The 12,669-nt window shown below is 47.2% G+C and overlaps 1 protein-coding gene across 2 annotated transcripts in view; it reads left to right on the forward strand.

The window, feature by feature from the left end:
- trrap (transformation/transcription domain-associated protein) overlaps positions 1–12,669 on the forward strand; it is a 336,919-nt gene that overhangs the window by 246,536 nt on the left and 77,714 nt on the right. The window contains exons 59-61 of one of the 2 annotated variants that reach the window (XM_059979022.1): positions 4,048–4,083; positions 6,331–6,596; positions 8,392–8,492. In XM_059979022.1, coding sequence (XP_059835005.1) covers positions 4,048–4,083; positions 6,331–6,596; positions 8,392–8,492 — 403 coding nt within the window. The remainder of the gene's footprint in view (positions 1–4,047; positions 4,084–6,330; positions 6,597–8,391; positions 8,493–12,669) is intronic. The other variant, XM_059979023.1, reaches the window with a different exon arrangement.

The following is a 12,669-nucleotide window of genomic DNA, read 5'->3' on the forward strand; positions in this document are numbered from 1 at the left end:
TGGTGTAAGTTGCAAAACAGAAAGGTAGTTATAGAGTCATGGAGCACTGCGGCACTAAGACAGGCTCTTCAGCCCACCTAGCCTGTGCTATGCTATTTGCCTAGTCCCATCCATCTGCACCAGACCATAGTCCTTCAAACCCTTCCATTTATCTATCCAAATTTTTCTTAAATGTCGAAATCGAACCCACATCTACCACTTGCGCTGGCAGTACAATCCACAGTCTAAGTAAAGAAGTCCCCTCCCTCATGTTTCCCTTTAACATTTCACCTTTCACCCTTAACCCATGACCTAATTCTAGTCTCACCCAACCTCAGTGGAAAAAACCTGCTTGCATGCATGTATCCTATCTATATTCCACATAATTTTGTATACCAAGTAGTATAATAAAAGTAGTATAACAAAATAAAAGGGATGAAATGGATTGTTCAGAAAATTTGATAAAGGGGAAGAAGCTCCTTCGCTGTGGTTAGTAAGTCATTTCAAAAATAAAAACTTAGGTTGCAGCTTCATAATACAAATTGCTATTCTACATTTTATGACATTTTGCTTAATTAATTGAATGCACTTTTAAGAGCCGATGAAATCTTATATCAAAATCAGGTTTATTATTTCTGATTTGTACGACATGAAATGTCTTGTTTTACGGCAGCTGTACGGCGCAGTAATTTTTACTATAATTTACTGTTGGAAACCACTTTTTTAAAAAATAATACTATTTATAAGATCTGTACTTTTTCACATTTACTGGCAGAAAGTGGTATAGCAGCTAAACTAATGGTTTATCACCTTTCTCATTTTTCATTGGCACAATATTAGCACATTACCCTTGTGATGTAATTGTTTTAATTATGTAGCCTATTAATTCAATCCTATTATGAAATTTTCTTTGTCTTATCTCTAAAAGTGAGGGATTTTCAAAAGTGCCTTCTTGGCTTCTTAGCTTCTTTATTCCTTCGTCTTACACCGCTTAGCATCATTCCTCAGCTCGTTATTTAGTTTGCTTAATACTCTAAGATAAACTGAAATCTTAGAATTAAGACTGCTCATCATATTTGACTCCTGGAAAACCCTAAGGATCAGAAGTTGTAACAGAGATTTAACTTTACAAAAATGTAGTGCAAAAAAAGAGAGAAATAGCTAACGCTCATGGGTTCACAGACTGTCCGAGAGGTAAAAGCTGCTTCCAAATCATTTGGAGTGTGGGACTTCAGGCTCTTGTGCCAGCTAGCCAATGGTGGTAATGAGAAGAGGGCATATCCTGGATAGTCAGGGCCTTTAGTGATCGATGCCACCTTCATGACCTGCTGCCACTTGAAGATGTCCACAATGGTGGGGAGAGTTATACCCAAGATGAAGCTATAATACATAATTTCTAATATGTGTTATAAAGCGTCACTTCAGATTTAATGTAAGAATTAAGAATGGATTTTTAAAAATAATTTAGAGGAATGAAGCAGTGATGATATATTTTGCAGTTATTTTGATATTTATTAATAGCTACGCTTAACATGAACAAGGTCTATGTTGCTGTAGCTCTTCCAGTTTGTATAGCTCTTGACTGCATCAATTTGATTTTCAAATTCTGTTTAATGTTTTGGAAGGAGATGGAGTTATCTTTGTTCTGTACTCAGCTTAAACATAAGGAGTTATCTGACCCAAATGACCTACAGCATTCAGTCATGCTTGACTTTCTCTCAGGCTTGCATTTATATAATGCTCCTTGTGACCTCTTGTGTCCCAAGTGCTCTCTGCCAGCAGAGTGGTGCTAAAAGGTGGTCACCATTGTGACAGAGCAAACATGTGAACTGAATGTGCTGCAGCTTCTGATTTTGCCTGGGGCATAGTTATTCAGGAATGCAGCACCATTTTGTATATTGAGTTAGTATTGTGGGATTTTGGTTCTTTCTCTCCTTTGACTATCTTGCTGTTATAAAACTATTGCAAGGTTTCCTAGTACATTACAGTGAACTCTTGACAATGAAAAGATTAGTTTTATTTGTCACGTCTACAATAAACTTGGCTTTAACCTCTTACTGATTACACAGGATGTGCCCCTTTGTCTTCCGGTCAAAATGAACTAACCTCTCTCTCTCTACCCTAACACCCTGAACACTGTTACAGAGTCAGAGAGGTGCCTAAAATTTATTTTTATTTGTCACACGTATATTGAAACATTGAGGCAATATAGTGAAATGTGTCATTGTGTCAGTGACCAACACAGTCTGAGGATATGCTTGGGGCTGCCCACAAGTGTCACCACACTTCTGGGGCCAACATGGCATGCCCACAACTCATTAACCCTAACCCTTTTTGGGATGTGGGAGGAAACCAGAGCAACCAAAGGAAACTGCTGCAGATGCAGTGTGAATGTACAAGCTCTTTACATATCGGCAGGAATTGAAGCTGGCAATGTAAAGCATTATGCTAACCGCTACGCTACTGTATTGCCCTAACACGCTTGACCTCACAATATTCCTCATCATGGCCTTGCACCTTATTGTCTGCCTGCACTATACTTTCTCTGTAACTGTTGCACCTTATTCTGCTCTCTGTTATCGTTCTCTCTTGTACTGCCTCAGTGTAACGTAATGAATAGATCTGCATGGACAGTAGGCAAGGTTTTCACTGTACACATGAATAATAAATTATTTTGACAATTGGTTAACCTTGGCTCCAGATTCCAAATGGGAGAGGTTGTGGTGGCTTACGGTTAGAAATGAGAAAGTTGTAAGTCTGGCAGGTGCAGAAGTTAATAGCGGAGGTGATGTTGAGACTCGTTTGATACAGAAAGGATAGCTCAAAGACCGAGGGGTTTGGCACAACATTTATACATTTTTTTAGTGATACGGTGCGGAAGAGGCCCTTCCAGCCCACTGAGCTGTGCTGGCCAGCAACCCATAGCTTTAACCCTGGCCTAATCACAGGACAATATACAATGACCAATTAACCGGTATGTCTTTAAGCTGTGGGAAGAAACTGGAGCACCTGGAGGAAATGCGTAAACCATGTAGACATGGGAAGAATATACAGTCTTTCTTACAGAGGACTGTGGAATTGAACTCTGAACTCCGTCTCTCCGAGCTGTAATAGCATTGAGCTAACCGCTACACTACAGTGACACCCTGTTAAGGAGTCAGAAAGAGGGGAAGTTGCATTGTGCATTTAAACAAAATCTCCCCACCTAAGGTGACTCACCCTCCCAAAGCAGTACTTGCAAAATGCTGGAGGAACTCAAGTAGATCGATGGAGGGGAATAAACTGTCAAGGCTTTGGGCTGGGACCCTTCATCAGGACTGGAAAGGAAGGAGGAAGAATCCAAAATAAGAAGGTGAGGGGGAAGGGAGGGAGTACAGGCTGGCAAGTGGCAATTGATACGAGTTGAGCGGAAGGGTGGGTGGGCAGTGGAAGGCAGATGAAGTAAGAAGCTGGGAAATGATAGGTGAGAGAGGTAAAGGACTGAAGACAAAGGAATCGGAGAAAGAGAGAACAATTGACTGTGGAAGAAAGTGATGGTGAGGGAGATGGTTAGGTGAGAGAAGAGAAAAGTTAAGAGGAGAAGCAAACTGGGAATGGAAAAAGAGTGGAAGGGAAGAAATTACCAAAAGTTAGAGAAATCGATGTAGATGCCGTCAGGTCTGAGGCTACCCAGGCAAAATGCTGGCGGGACTCAACAGGTCTTGAGGCATCTATGGAGAGGATCTCTGAAAACTGTTGAGGGTGGATGTCAATTGAACGTTTAAAAATAAAAGGAATTGGTGTGTTAATGTCAGAAAAGGGTTGTGGAATAAAGCGTGAGATGAGACGCAAATCAACAGCTGATCAAGTGGAATTGAGGAATATTGCTGAGAATATGAATGCTGCTGGTCTTTTGTCACTGCATCGTTTTCTCTGCAAGTTGAACTTCAAAAAGGGTTACTGGTTCCTTTTCATGCAAAGGGTTTTTTAATTTAGTAAAACAGTAAGATTAGAAGTTGTAACTGAATAGAGTTTGTCCATAGCACACTCTAGGAAATGTTCTACTTTTCACATTTCCATTCATTTCAGTGGGACCCACTGCAGCAGATACAAAACGCAGACCAGGTAGGGAACAAATGAGATTGTAAGAGAATATAAAAGCAACTTTGAATTTGAGCTCATGCAAGTGTTTGTGTAAACCCTCAGAAATCACTCTGCCTGCCAAGTAAAACCTGGCTGCACCTTAAACTGATTCCATGTGTGAAACTATTCCTCTCTCTGCGAGTGTATTCATAAGATCAAAATATTCTGTGTCTGGTGCACTTGCCAATGGAGCCTTTAAACGAGCTGGTTAAATTTGCAAATTTCTGAATTCAGGGTTCATTAGCATGTGGTTAAGTTAATGTAATTTAATTAAGGGTACTGTTAATTCAGGGTACAGTAGCTCAGTGAAATTAGTGTCTGGGCACATCTGGCTGCTTGTCTGGTGATGTGTTCAAATTCCCCCCCCAGAGCATCTGGGAACTTAAATTCACTTTAAGTTAGTCAGAAATAACTAATTTGCGTGTGTAATGGTAATAGAGCTACGGGGTTGTTAAAAACTAATCTAGCTTACTCATACACTGTACATGTAACTGTGACTGTGGCTGACTTTGAAGTGATCTCTGAGCATGCTATTCAGTTCAAGATTATTTGGGATTGAGCTGCAAAGAGACTTTGTCAGAGACATTATTATCCTATCAATGAATACAACACTGTAACAGGCCCTTCTGGCCCAACAAACCCACGCTGCCCAATTACACCCATGTGACCAATTAACCTACTAACCAGAACATCTTTGGAATGTGGGAGAAAACAGAGCTCGGGGAAACCTGCACAGTCATGGGGATACAAACGGGATTAAACCCGAGTCGCTGCCATAGAACCACTACAGTACAGAAAACAGGCCATTTGGCCCTTCTAGGCCATGCCAAAACTTCATTCCGTTAGTCCCATTGACCTGCAGCCAGTCCATAATCCTCCAGACCTCTCCCATCCATGTATCTATCCAATTTATTCTTAAAACTTAAGAGTGAGCCCGCATTTACCACGCCAGAAGGCAGCTCGTTCCACACTCCCACCACTCTCTGAGTGAAGAAGTTCCCCCAATGTTCCCCTTAAATCTTTCCCCTTTCACCCTAAAGCCATGTCCTCTCGTATTTATGCCTCTGTAAAGCAATGCGCTAATTGCTAGGCTGCCTCATGAGCATCGCAAAAAAGGTATTTTTTCTGTAAAGCTGTTATTTTTACTTTGAAGATTTTCTTCAATCTTTTTTTAAACTAGAGAGAATCAGATTTCTAAATGGTGTAGGGTCTTGGCTCAAAACGTGACTGTTTATTCCCCTCCGTAGGTGCTGCCTGAACTGCTAAGTTTCTTCAGCATTGTGTGTGTTACTCAAGATTTCCAGCATCTTCAGAATCCAGATTATGAATTGCTCCTGAAATTCCTGTTCAGTTTTGAGAGGGAATGCGACCCATGCCATTGCTAATGAATGTGTTAAAGTCATTGAGTGCTCAAAGACCAATTCAGGTTCTTTAAAAGTTCAATATTCCAGAGCACTTAAAAATTTCAAATTTGAAATTGGTGGTTTATTTTTAGAATATAGAATGCTGGAAACCCTCAGCTGGTCAGGCAGCATCTGTAGAGGGAGAAAGAGTTAATGTTTCAGCTTGATAATCTTTCATCAAAACTGCAGAATGACTAAAAGGAATAAGCTTTTACATGCAGGGAAAATGGGAGAAAGGAGGAGAGAATACTTTGTGGAATTCCTTGCCACAGGCGGCTATGGAGGCCAGTTCATTGGCTATATTAAAAGGGGGTATTGATAGGTTCTTGATTAGTAAGGATGTCAAAGGTTACGAGGAGAAGGCAGGAGAATGGATTGAGAGAGAAAATGAATCAGTCATGATGGAATGGCAGAGTGGATTCAATGGGCCAAATGCCTAATTCTGCTCCTATATCTTACGGACTGAAATTATTATACTAATATTATCAAGTGGCAGGCAGTTCATTCTGTGCCCAAGTCAGTAAGAGAATTGCAATAAAATACTCATCTTTCATGTGTAAATGTGCACCAACTGCTCTCAATCACTGCTGAAATATTTCAAAATGATTTGATCCAGGATTTTTAGTTGAAGTGTGAGCAAATGGGACTAAATGGGCCAAAGGGCCTATTACCTGTTTCATTGCTGTGTGACTCTCTATAATATTGAGACTATATCACCAATATACGAGCTCATTTAATGAGATTTTCACCTGTCAACACCTGTCTCTGTGACTTGACTTCAAATTTGAATGTAATGTACAGTTTTAATTCTCTCTGTCCCCTTAAGCTATTGTGGCAGCCTATGAGAGCAACTCTCAGCATGACCCCAACTCCAACAACGCCATGCTAGGAGTCCACGCTTCCGCCTCTGCCATAATCCAGTATGGCAAGATCGCCCGTAAGCAAGGCCTGGTGAATGTGGCCCTCGACATCCTCAGCCGCATCCACACCATTCCCACCGTGCCCATCGTGGACTGCTTCCAGAAGATCCGGCAGCAAGTCAAGTGCTACCTCCAGCAGGCGGGCGTCATGGGCAAGAACGAATGCATGCAGGTGGGCAGTCGTTGCTTATAGTGGCATCTTGCCTCCACGTACAGCAGGAGAGACCAACCAGCAGTCAAATGTTTCTGATATTTAATCGCGAGTTCCATCAGAATGACATTTGTTATCACTGAACAGAGATCAGGAGCAATTTCTTGAGTCAGTGGATGGTGAATCTGTGAAATTCATTGGCACAGACAGTCATAGAGGCAAAGTCATTGGGCATTTGTAAAGTGGAAGGTGACAAGTTTTTGATTATTAAGGGTGTCAAAGGTTATGGGGAGAAGGCAGGAGAACGGGGTTGAGAGGAATAATGAATTAACCATGATGGAATGGGGGAGCAGATTCAGTGGGCCCAATAGCCTAATTTTGTTCTTATGGTCTCAGCCGAAAACCATGACAGTTTATTCTCCACTATAGATGCTGCCTGACCTGCTGGATCCCAGCAGCATTTTGCGTGTGTGTTGCTATGGATTTCCAGCATCCCTAGTGTTTAGGATATGTCTCTCTTCTCCATGTGTGTTGGTGGTGATAAGACACTCTTTCAGTCAGAAATGTGTCTGATGGAAGTCAGACAGACTCACCAGCAGGGTTTAGAGGGTGGGTTGGGGATACTTAAAACAGAAGTTAGTAAGTTCTTGATTAGTAAGGGCGTCAAAGGTTATGAGGAGAATAGGATTGAGAGGGATAATAATTTAGCCATGATGGTGCGGTAGAGCAGTTTCGATGGGCTGATTGGTCTATTTCTGCTTCTGTTTCTTAAGGACTTACATGTTGTGAAGTTTTGTAGCAGCAGTATGATGACAAAAACTACTATCAATTACAAAGTCAATAAATAGCACAAATAAAGGAATAACAAGGTGGGGTTTGTGGGCTCTAGAATTCTGATAGTGGAGGGAAAGAAGCTGTTTCTGAATCATCGAGTGTGGGTCTTCAGGCTCCTGTACCATGTCCCTGATGATAATAGCGAGAAGAGGGCATATCCCAGAGAGTGAGGGTGATGTATACCGCCTTCTTGAGACACCACCTCTTGAAGTTGCCGTTGGTGTGCACCTGATGGAGCCGGCTGAGTTTACAGCCCTCTGCAGCTTCTTGCAATCCTGGGCATTGGAGCTTCCATACCAGACTGTGAAGCAACCAGTCAGAATCTGTAGGGATCTGCGTGAGACTTGTAATATGTGAGAATACAGACTGACTGGACACAGGCTACCTGAGTTAAGGGTCCACTTTGGACTCCTTGATTTTTGTCTCTGGTGGACTCGTGACCTATCAGAGGGTCATCCTGTTGTGATAACCATAGGTGAGAAGTGAAGAAAAGTTTTCAGTTGGGTCCTCAATTAAAATAGTGGTAGATATGATTTGAAAGAAGTGGCCTCCATTTGTGTGTTTGGGTTTAACTTAAGGGAAATGGAAACATTTATAAACTGTCAGAACACAGCAAAATCAATAATTGGTGAGTATAGTTGATTTTATGGTTTGTTACAAATGGTCAGGTAAACACCTGCCTTCAGAATCTAGTTGACGTATGGCCACTAATTTAACTGCCCAGCTGGGCAGTGAGAACATTTGGTTTAGAGCTTAACGAATAGGTCCATTCAGGGGTGGTAGTAGAGGCAGATACATAAGGGACATGCAAAAACCCCTTAGATAGGGACATGGATGATAAAAAGATAGAGGGGTATGTGGGAGAGAATGATTAGATTGATCTTGGAAAATATTAAAAGATTGGGGACCGAAGAGTCTGTACTGAGCAGTAGTGTTCTGTGTTCAATATCAATCGCTCAGTGTTCGACTTTCTTCTCTGCAGGGTTTGGAAGTTATTGAATCGACAAACCTGAAGTACTTCACCAAGGAGATGACAGCTGAATTCTACGCTTTGAAGGGAATGTTTCTTGCTCAGATTAACAAGTATGTAGAAAATCTGCCACCACTTAATTTATGTTGTTAAAAGAAAGAATGCCATTGTTTGCAGTGTGTGCATTTGTTTGCGTGTCTGTGTGCCTGTTTTTGTGTATGTGTGTATTTGTACGCCTGTGTATGTGTGTATAGCAGCATAGAGGTATTGGAAGTGTTCTAATTTGTTCTATTTAATTTAAATGCATAAATTTTTACTCAGTTAAATGATAGTTTGTCTTTTTTATACCTTTTTTAACTATTTCCATGAAACTTTGGCTAATTGGGGTAGCTGCTCAAAGTGGGCCCAAAGTGTTGTAGCGGTGTGCTACACGCAGCGCTAAAATTACGACACGGAGTCGGTAACTGCAGTCGAAGGAAAAAACTTTATTCGAAATCTTCAGCCTCACTTTTAAGCCTCTCTCAACCTGCCCCCCATGGCGCAGAGGCTCCAAAGCTCTGTGCTCGCAAACCCCCGTAGGCTATCTAATTGTGAGCCGGTTCGGATGTGCCAGGAAATGGGTCGCCACATAACCCCCCCCCAGAACCGGCGATACACCCCCCAATGTCCACAGTCTGGGCCAGAACCTGCTTGGGAGGTCGGCCTCTGCGCCGAGGTGCCGGAAACTCGGCCGGTTGCGCCAGGTCCACATGGACCGGTTTGAGGCGGTCCACCGTGAAAACCTCCTCTTTCCCCCCAACGTCCAGCACGAACGTTGTTCCGGAGCACCATAAACGGCCCCTCGTATGGCCGCTGTAGCGGTGGCCGATGCCCGCCCCTTCGTACAAACACAAACTTACAGTTCTGTAGGTCTTTGGGTACGCAGGTTGGGCGCCGCCCGTGCTGTGAAGTGGGTATGGGGGCCAGGTTACCGAGCTTCTCACGTAGTCTGCCCAGGACTGCTGCGGGATCTTCCTCTTGCCCCCTTGGGGCTGGTAGGAACTCCCCGGGGACGACCAGGGGCGCGCCGTATACCAACTCGGCCGACAAGGCGTGCAGGTCATCCTTGGGCGCTGTGCGGATGCCGAGTAGGACCCAGGGAAGCTCGTCCGCCCAGTTGGCTCCTCGCAGGCGGGCCATGAGGGCCGACTTCAGGTGACGGTGGAAACACTCCACTAGCCCGTTCGACTGTGGGTGGTAGGCAGTGGTGTGGTGCAGCTGAGTCCCCAAAAGGCTGGCCATAGCTGACCACGGGCTGGAGGTGAACTGGGCGCCTCTGTCGGAGGTAATGTGGGCTGGTACACCAAAGTGAGATATCCAGGTGGCGATCAGGGCTCGGGCGCAAGATTCGGAGGTGGTGTCGGTGAGCGGGACCGCCTCTGGCCATCTTGTGAACCGGTCCACGATAGTCAGGAGGTGCCGCGCTCCGCGCGACACTGGCAGGGGGCTCACAATATCCACATGAATGTGGTCGAAACACCGGTGGGCGAGATGGAACTGCTGCAGTGGGGCTTTGGTGTGCCGCTGCACCTTGGCCGTCTGGCAGTGCATGCACGTTTTGGCCCATTCACTGACCTGTTTGCGGAGTCCGTGCCAAACGAACCTGCTGGAAACCATCCGGACAGTTGTCCGGATGGAGGGATGCGCCAAGTTATGAATGGAGTCGAAAACGCGGCGCCGCCAGGCTGTCGGGACGACGGGACGGGGCTGGCCGGTGGCGACGTCACAGAGTAGGGTCCTCTCACCTGGGCCCACGGGGAAGTCCTGGAGCTGCAAACCGGAGACTGTGGTTCTGTAACTCGGAATCTCCTCATCTGCCTGCTGCGCCTCTGCCAGTGCCTCAAAGTCTACCCCTTGGGAAAGGTCATGAACAGTAGGGCGAGAGAGCGCATCCACCACGACATTGTCCTTACCCGAGACGTGCCGGACATCCGTCATGTATTCAGAGATGTAGGACAGGTGGCGTTGCTGGCGGGACGACCAGGGGTCGGACGCTTTCGTAAACGCAAAGGTAAGCAGTTTGTGGTCCGTGAACACGGTGAAGGGCTGACCTTCTAGGAAGTACCTGAAATGCCGGATTGCCAGGTAGAGCGCCAACAGTTCCTAGTCAAAAGCACTGTATTTGAGCTCGGGTGGTCGCAGGTGTTTGCTGAAAAACGCCAGGGGTTGCCAGCGACCTGCGATGAGTTGCTCCAGCACCCCACCGACTGCCGTGTTGGATGCGTCCACTGTGAGGGCGGTAGATGCGTCCATTCTGGGATGTACTAGCATTGCGGCGTCCGCCAAAGCTTCCTTCGTTTGAACGAAAGCAGCGGCGGACTCCTCGTCCCAGGTAATGTCCTTGCTCGGACCCGACATCAGGGCGAACAGGGGGCGCATGATCCGGGCAGCTGAAGGGAGGAAGCTGCGGTAGAAATTGACCATACCTACGAATTCCTGAAGGCCTTTGATTGTGGTGGGTCGGGGAAAGAGGCGGACCGCATCTACCTTAGCGGGCAGAAGGGTTGCCCCGTCTTTAGTAATCCTGTGGCCCAGGAAGTCAATGGTATCGAGTCCGAACTGGCATTTGGCGGGGTTGATTGTAAGACCGTACTCACTCAGTCGGGCGCAGAGTTGACGGAGGTGGGACAGATGCTCCTGACGACTGCTGCTGGCTATGAGGATGTCATCCAAATAGATGAACGCGAAGTCCAGGTCCCGTCCCACCGCGTCCATTAACCGCTGGAACGTCTGTGCGGCATTCTTCAGGCCGAACGGCATGCGGAGGAACTCGAAAAGGCCAAACGGGGTGATGAGAGCCGTTTTGGGGACGTCGTGAGGATGCATCGGGATTTGATGGTACCCTCGGACGAGGTCTACCTTGGAGAAGATCCGTGCGCCGTGCAGGTTTGCTGCAAAGTCCTGAATATGCGGCACAGGGTTGCGATCCGGTGTGGTAGCCTCGTTCAGCCTGCGGTAGTCGCCACACGGTCTCCAGCCCCCCGTCGCTTTGGGCACCATGTGCAGGGGGGAGGCCCATGGGCTGTCGGACCGCCGGATGATCCCCAATTTCTCCATCCTCTGGAACTCCTCCTTCGCCAGTCGGAGCTTTTCCGGGGGAAGCCGCCGAGCGCGGTCGTGGAGGGGTGGTCCCTGGGTCGGGGTGTGGTGCTGTACGCCGTGCCTGGGCATGGCCGCTGTGAACTGCGGTGCCAGAACCGATGGGAAATCCGCCAGGACCCTGGTGAAGTCGTTGTCGGACAGCGTGATGGAGCCGAGGTGAGGGGCTGGCAACTGGGCTGCACCCAGGGAGAACGTCTGAAAGGTCTCGGCGTGTACCAGTCTCTTCCTGGGCAGGTCGACCAGTAGGCTGTGAGCCCGCAAAAAATCTGCACCCAGAAGCGGTTGGGCTACGGCGGCCAGTGTGAAGTCCCATGTGAACTGGCTGGAGGCCAAACTGTAGCTGCACCTGACGGGTGCCATAGGTCCTTACTGTGCTGCCATTCACGGCCCTCAGTGGGGGACCTGGTGCCCTGCTGCGGGTGTCGTAACTCGCCGGAGGTAAAACGCTGACCTCAGCCCCAGTATCGACCAAAAACCGGCGTCCCGACCTTCTATCCCACACATACAGGAGGCTATCCCGATGACCAGCCGCCGTAGCCATCAGCGGCGGCTGGCCCTGGCGTTTCCCGGGAACTTGCAGGGTGGGCGACAACGGCGGGCTTCTGCGCCCCACCGCTGGTGGTAGAAGCACCAGTGTTCATTGGGCGGGGGGTTGGCGGGCTCTGCGGCCGGGCCTGGACTGGTTTGCTGCTGGAGCGTGGCTGGGAGATCTGTGCGATGGACGCCCCGCTCACCTTTTTGGCGTTCCACAGCAAGTCCGCCCAGGCTGCCACCTTCCGGGGGAAATCCGCGTCAGACAGCAGCAGGCGTTTGTCCTTGGGCAGCTGCTCCAGGAATGCCTGCTCAAACATGAGGCAGGGTGTGTGTCCGTCGGCGAGAGACAACATCTCATTCATTAAAGTCGATGGAGGTCTGTCGTCCAAGCCATCCAGGTGCAGTAAATGGGCAGCCCGCTCACGCCGTGAGAGTCCGAAAGTCCTGAGGAGCAGGGCTTTGAATTCCGTGTACTTGCCGTCTGCCGGGGGCGACTGTACGAACTCTGCGACCTGGGCCGCTGTGTCTGGTCGAGGGAGCTCACCACGTAGTAGTAGCGGGTGTCTTCTGAGGTGATCTGGTGAACGTGGAATTGGGCTTCGGCTTGCTGGAACC

The sequence above is a fragment of the Hypanus sabinus genome, chromosome 9 (genome assembly GCF_030144855.1).
Source record: "Hypanus sabinus isolate sHypSab1 chromosome 9, sHypSab1.hap1, whole genome shotgun sequence".
Classification (NCBI taxonomy): Eukaryota; Metazoa; Chordata; class Chondrichthyes; order Myliobatiformes; family Dasyatidae; genus Hypanus; species Hypanus sabinus.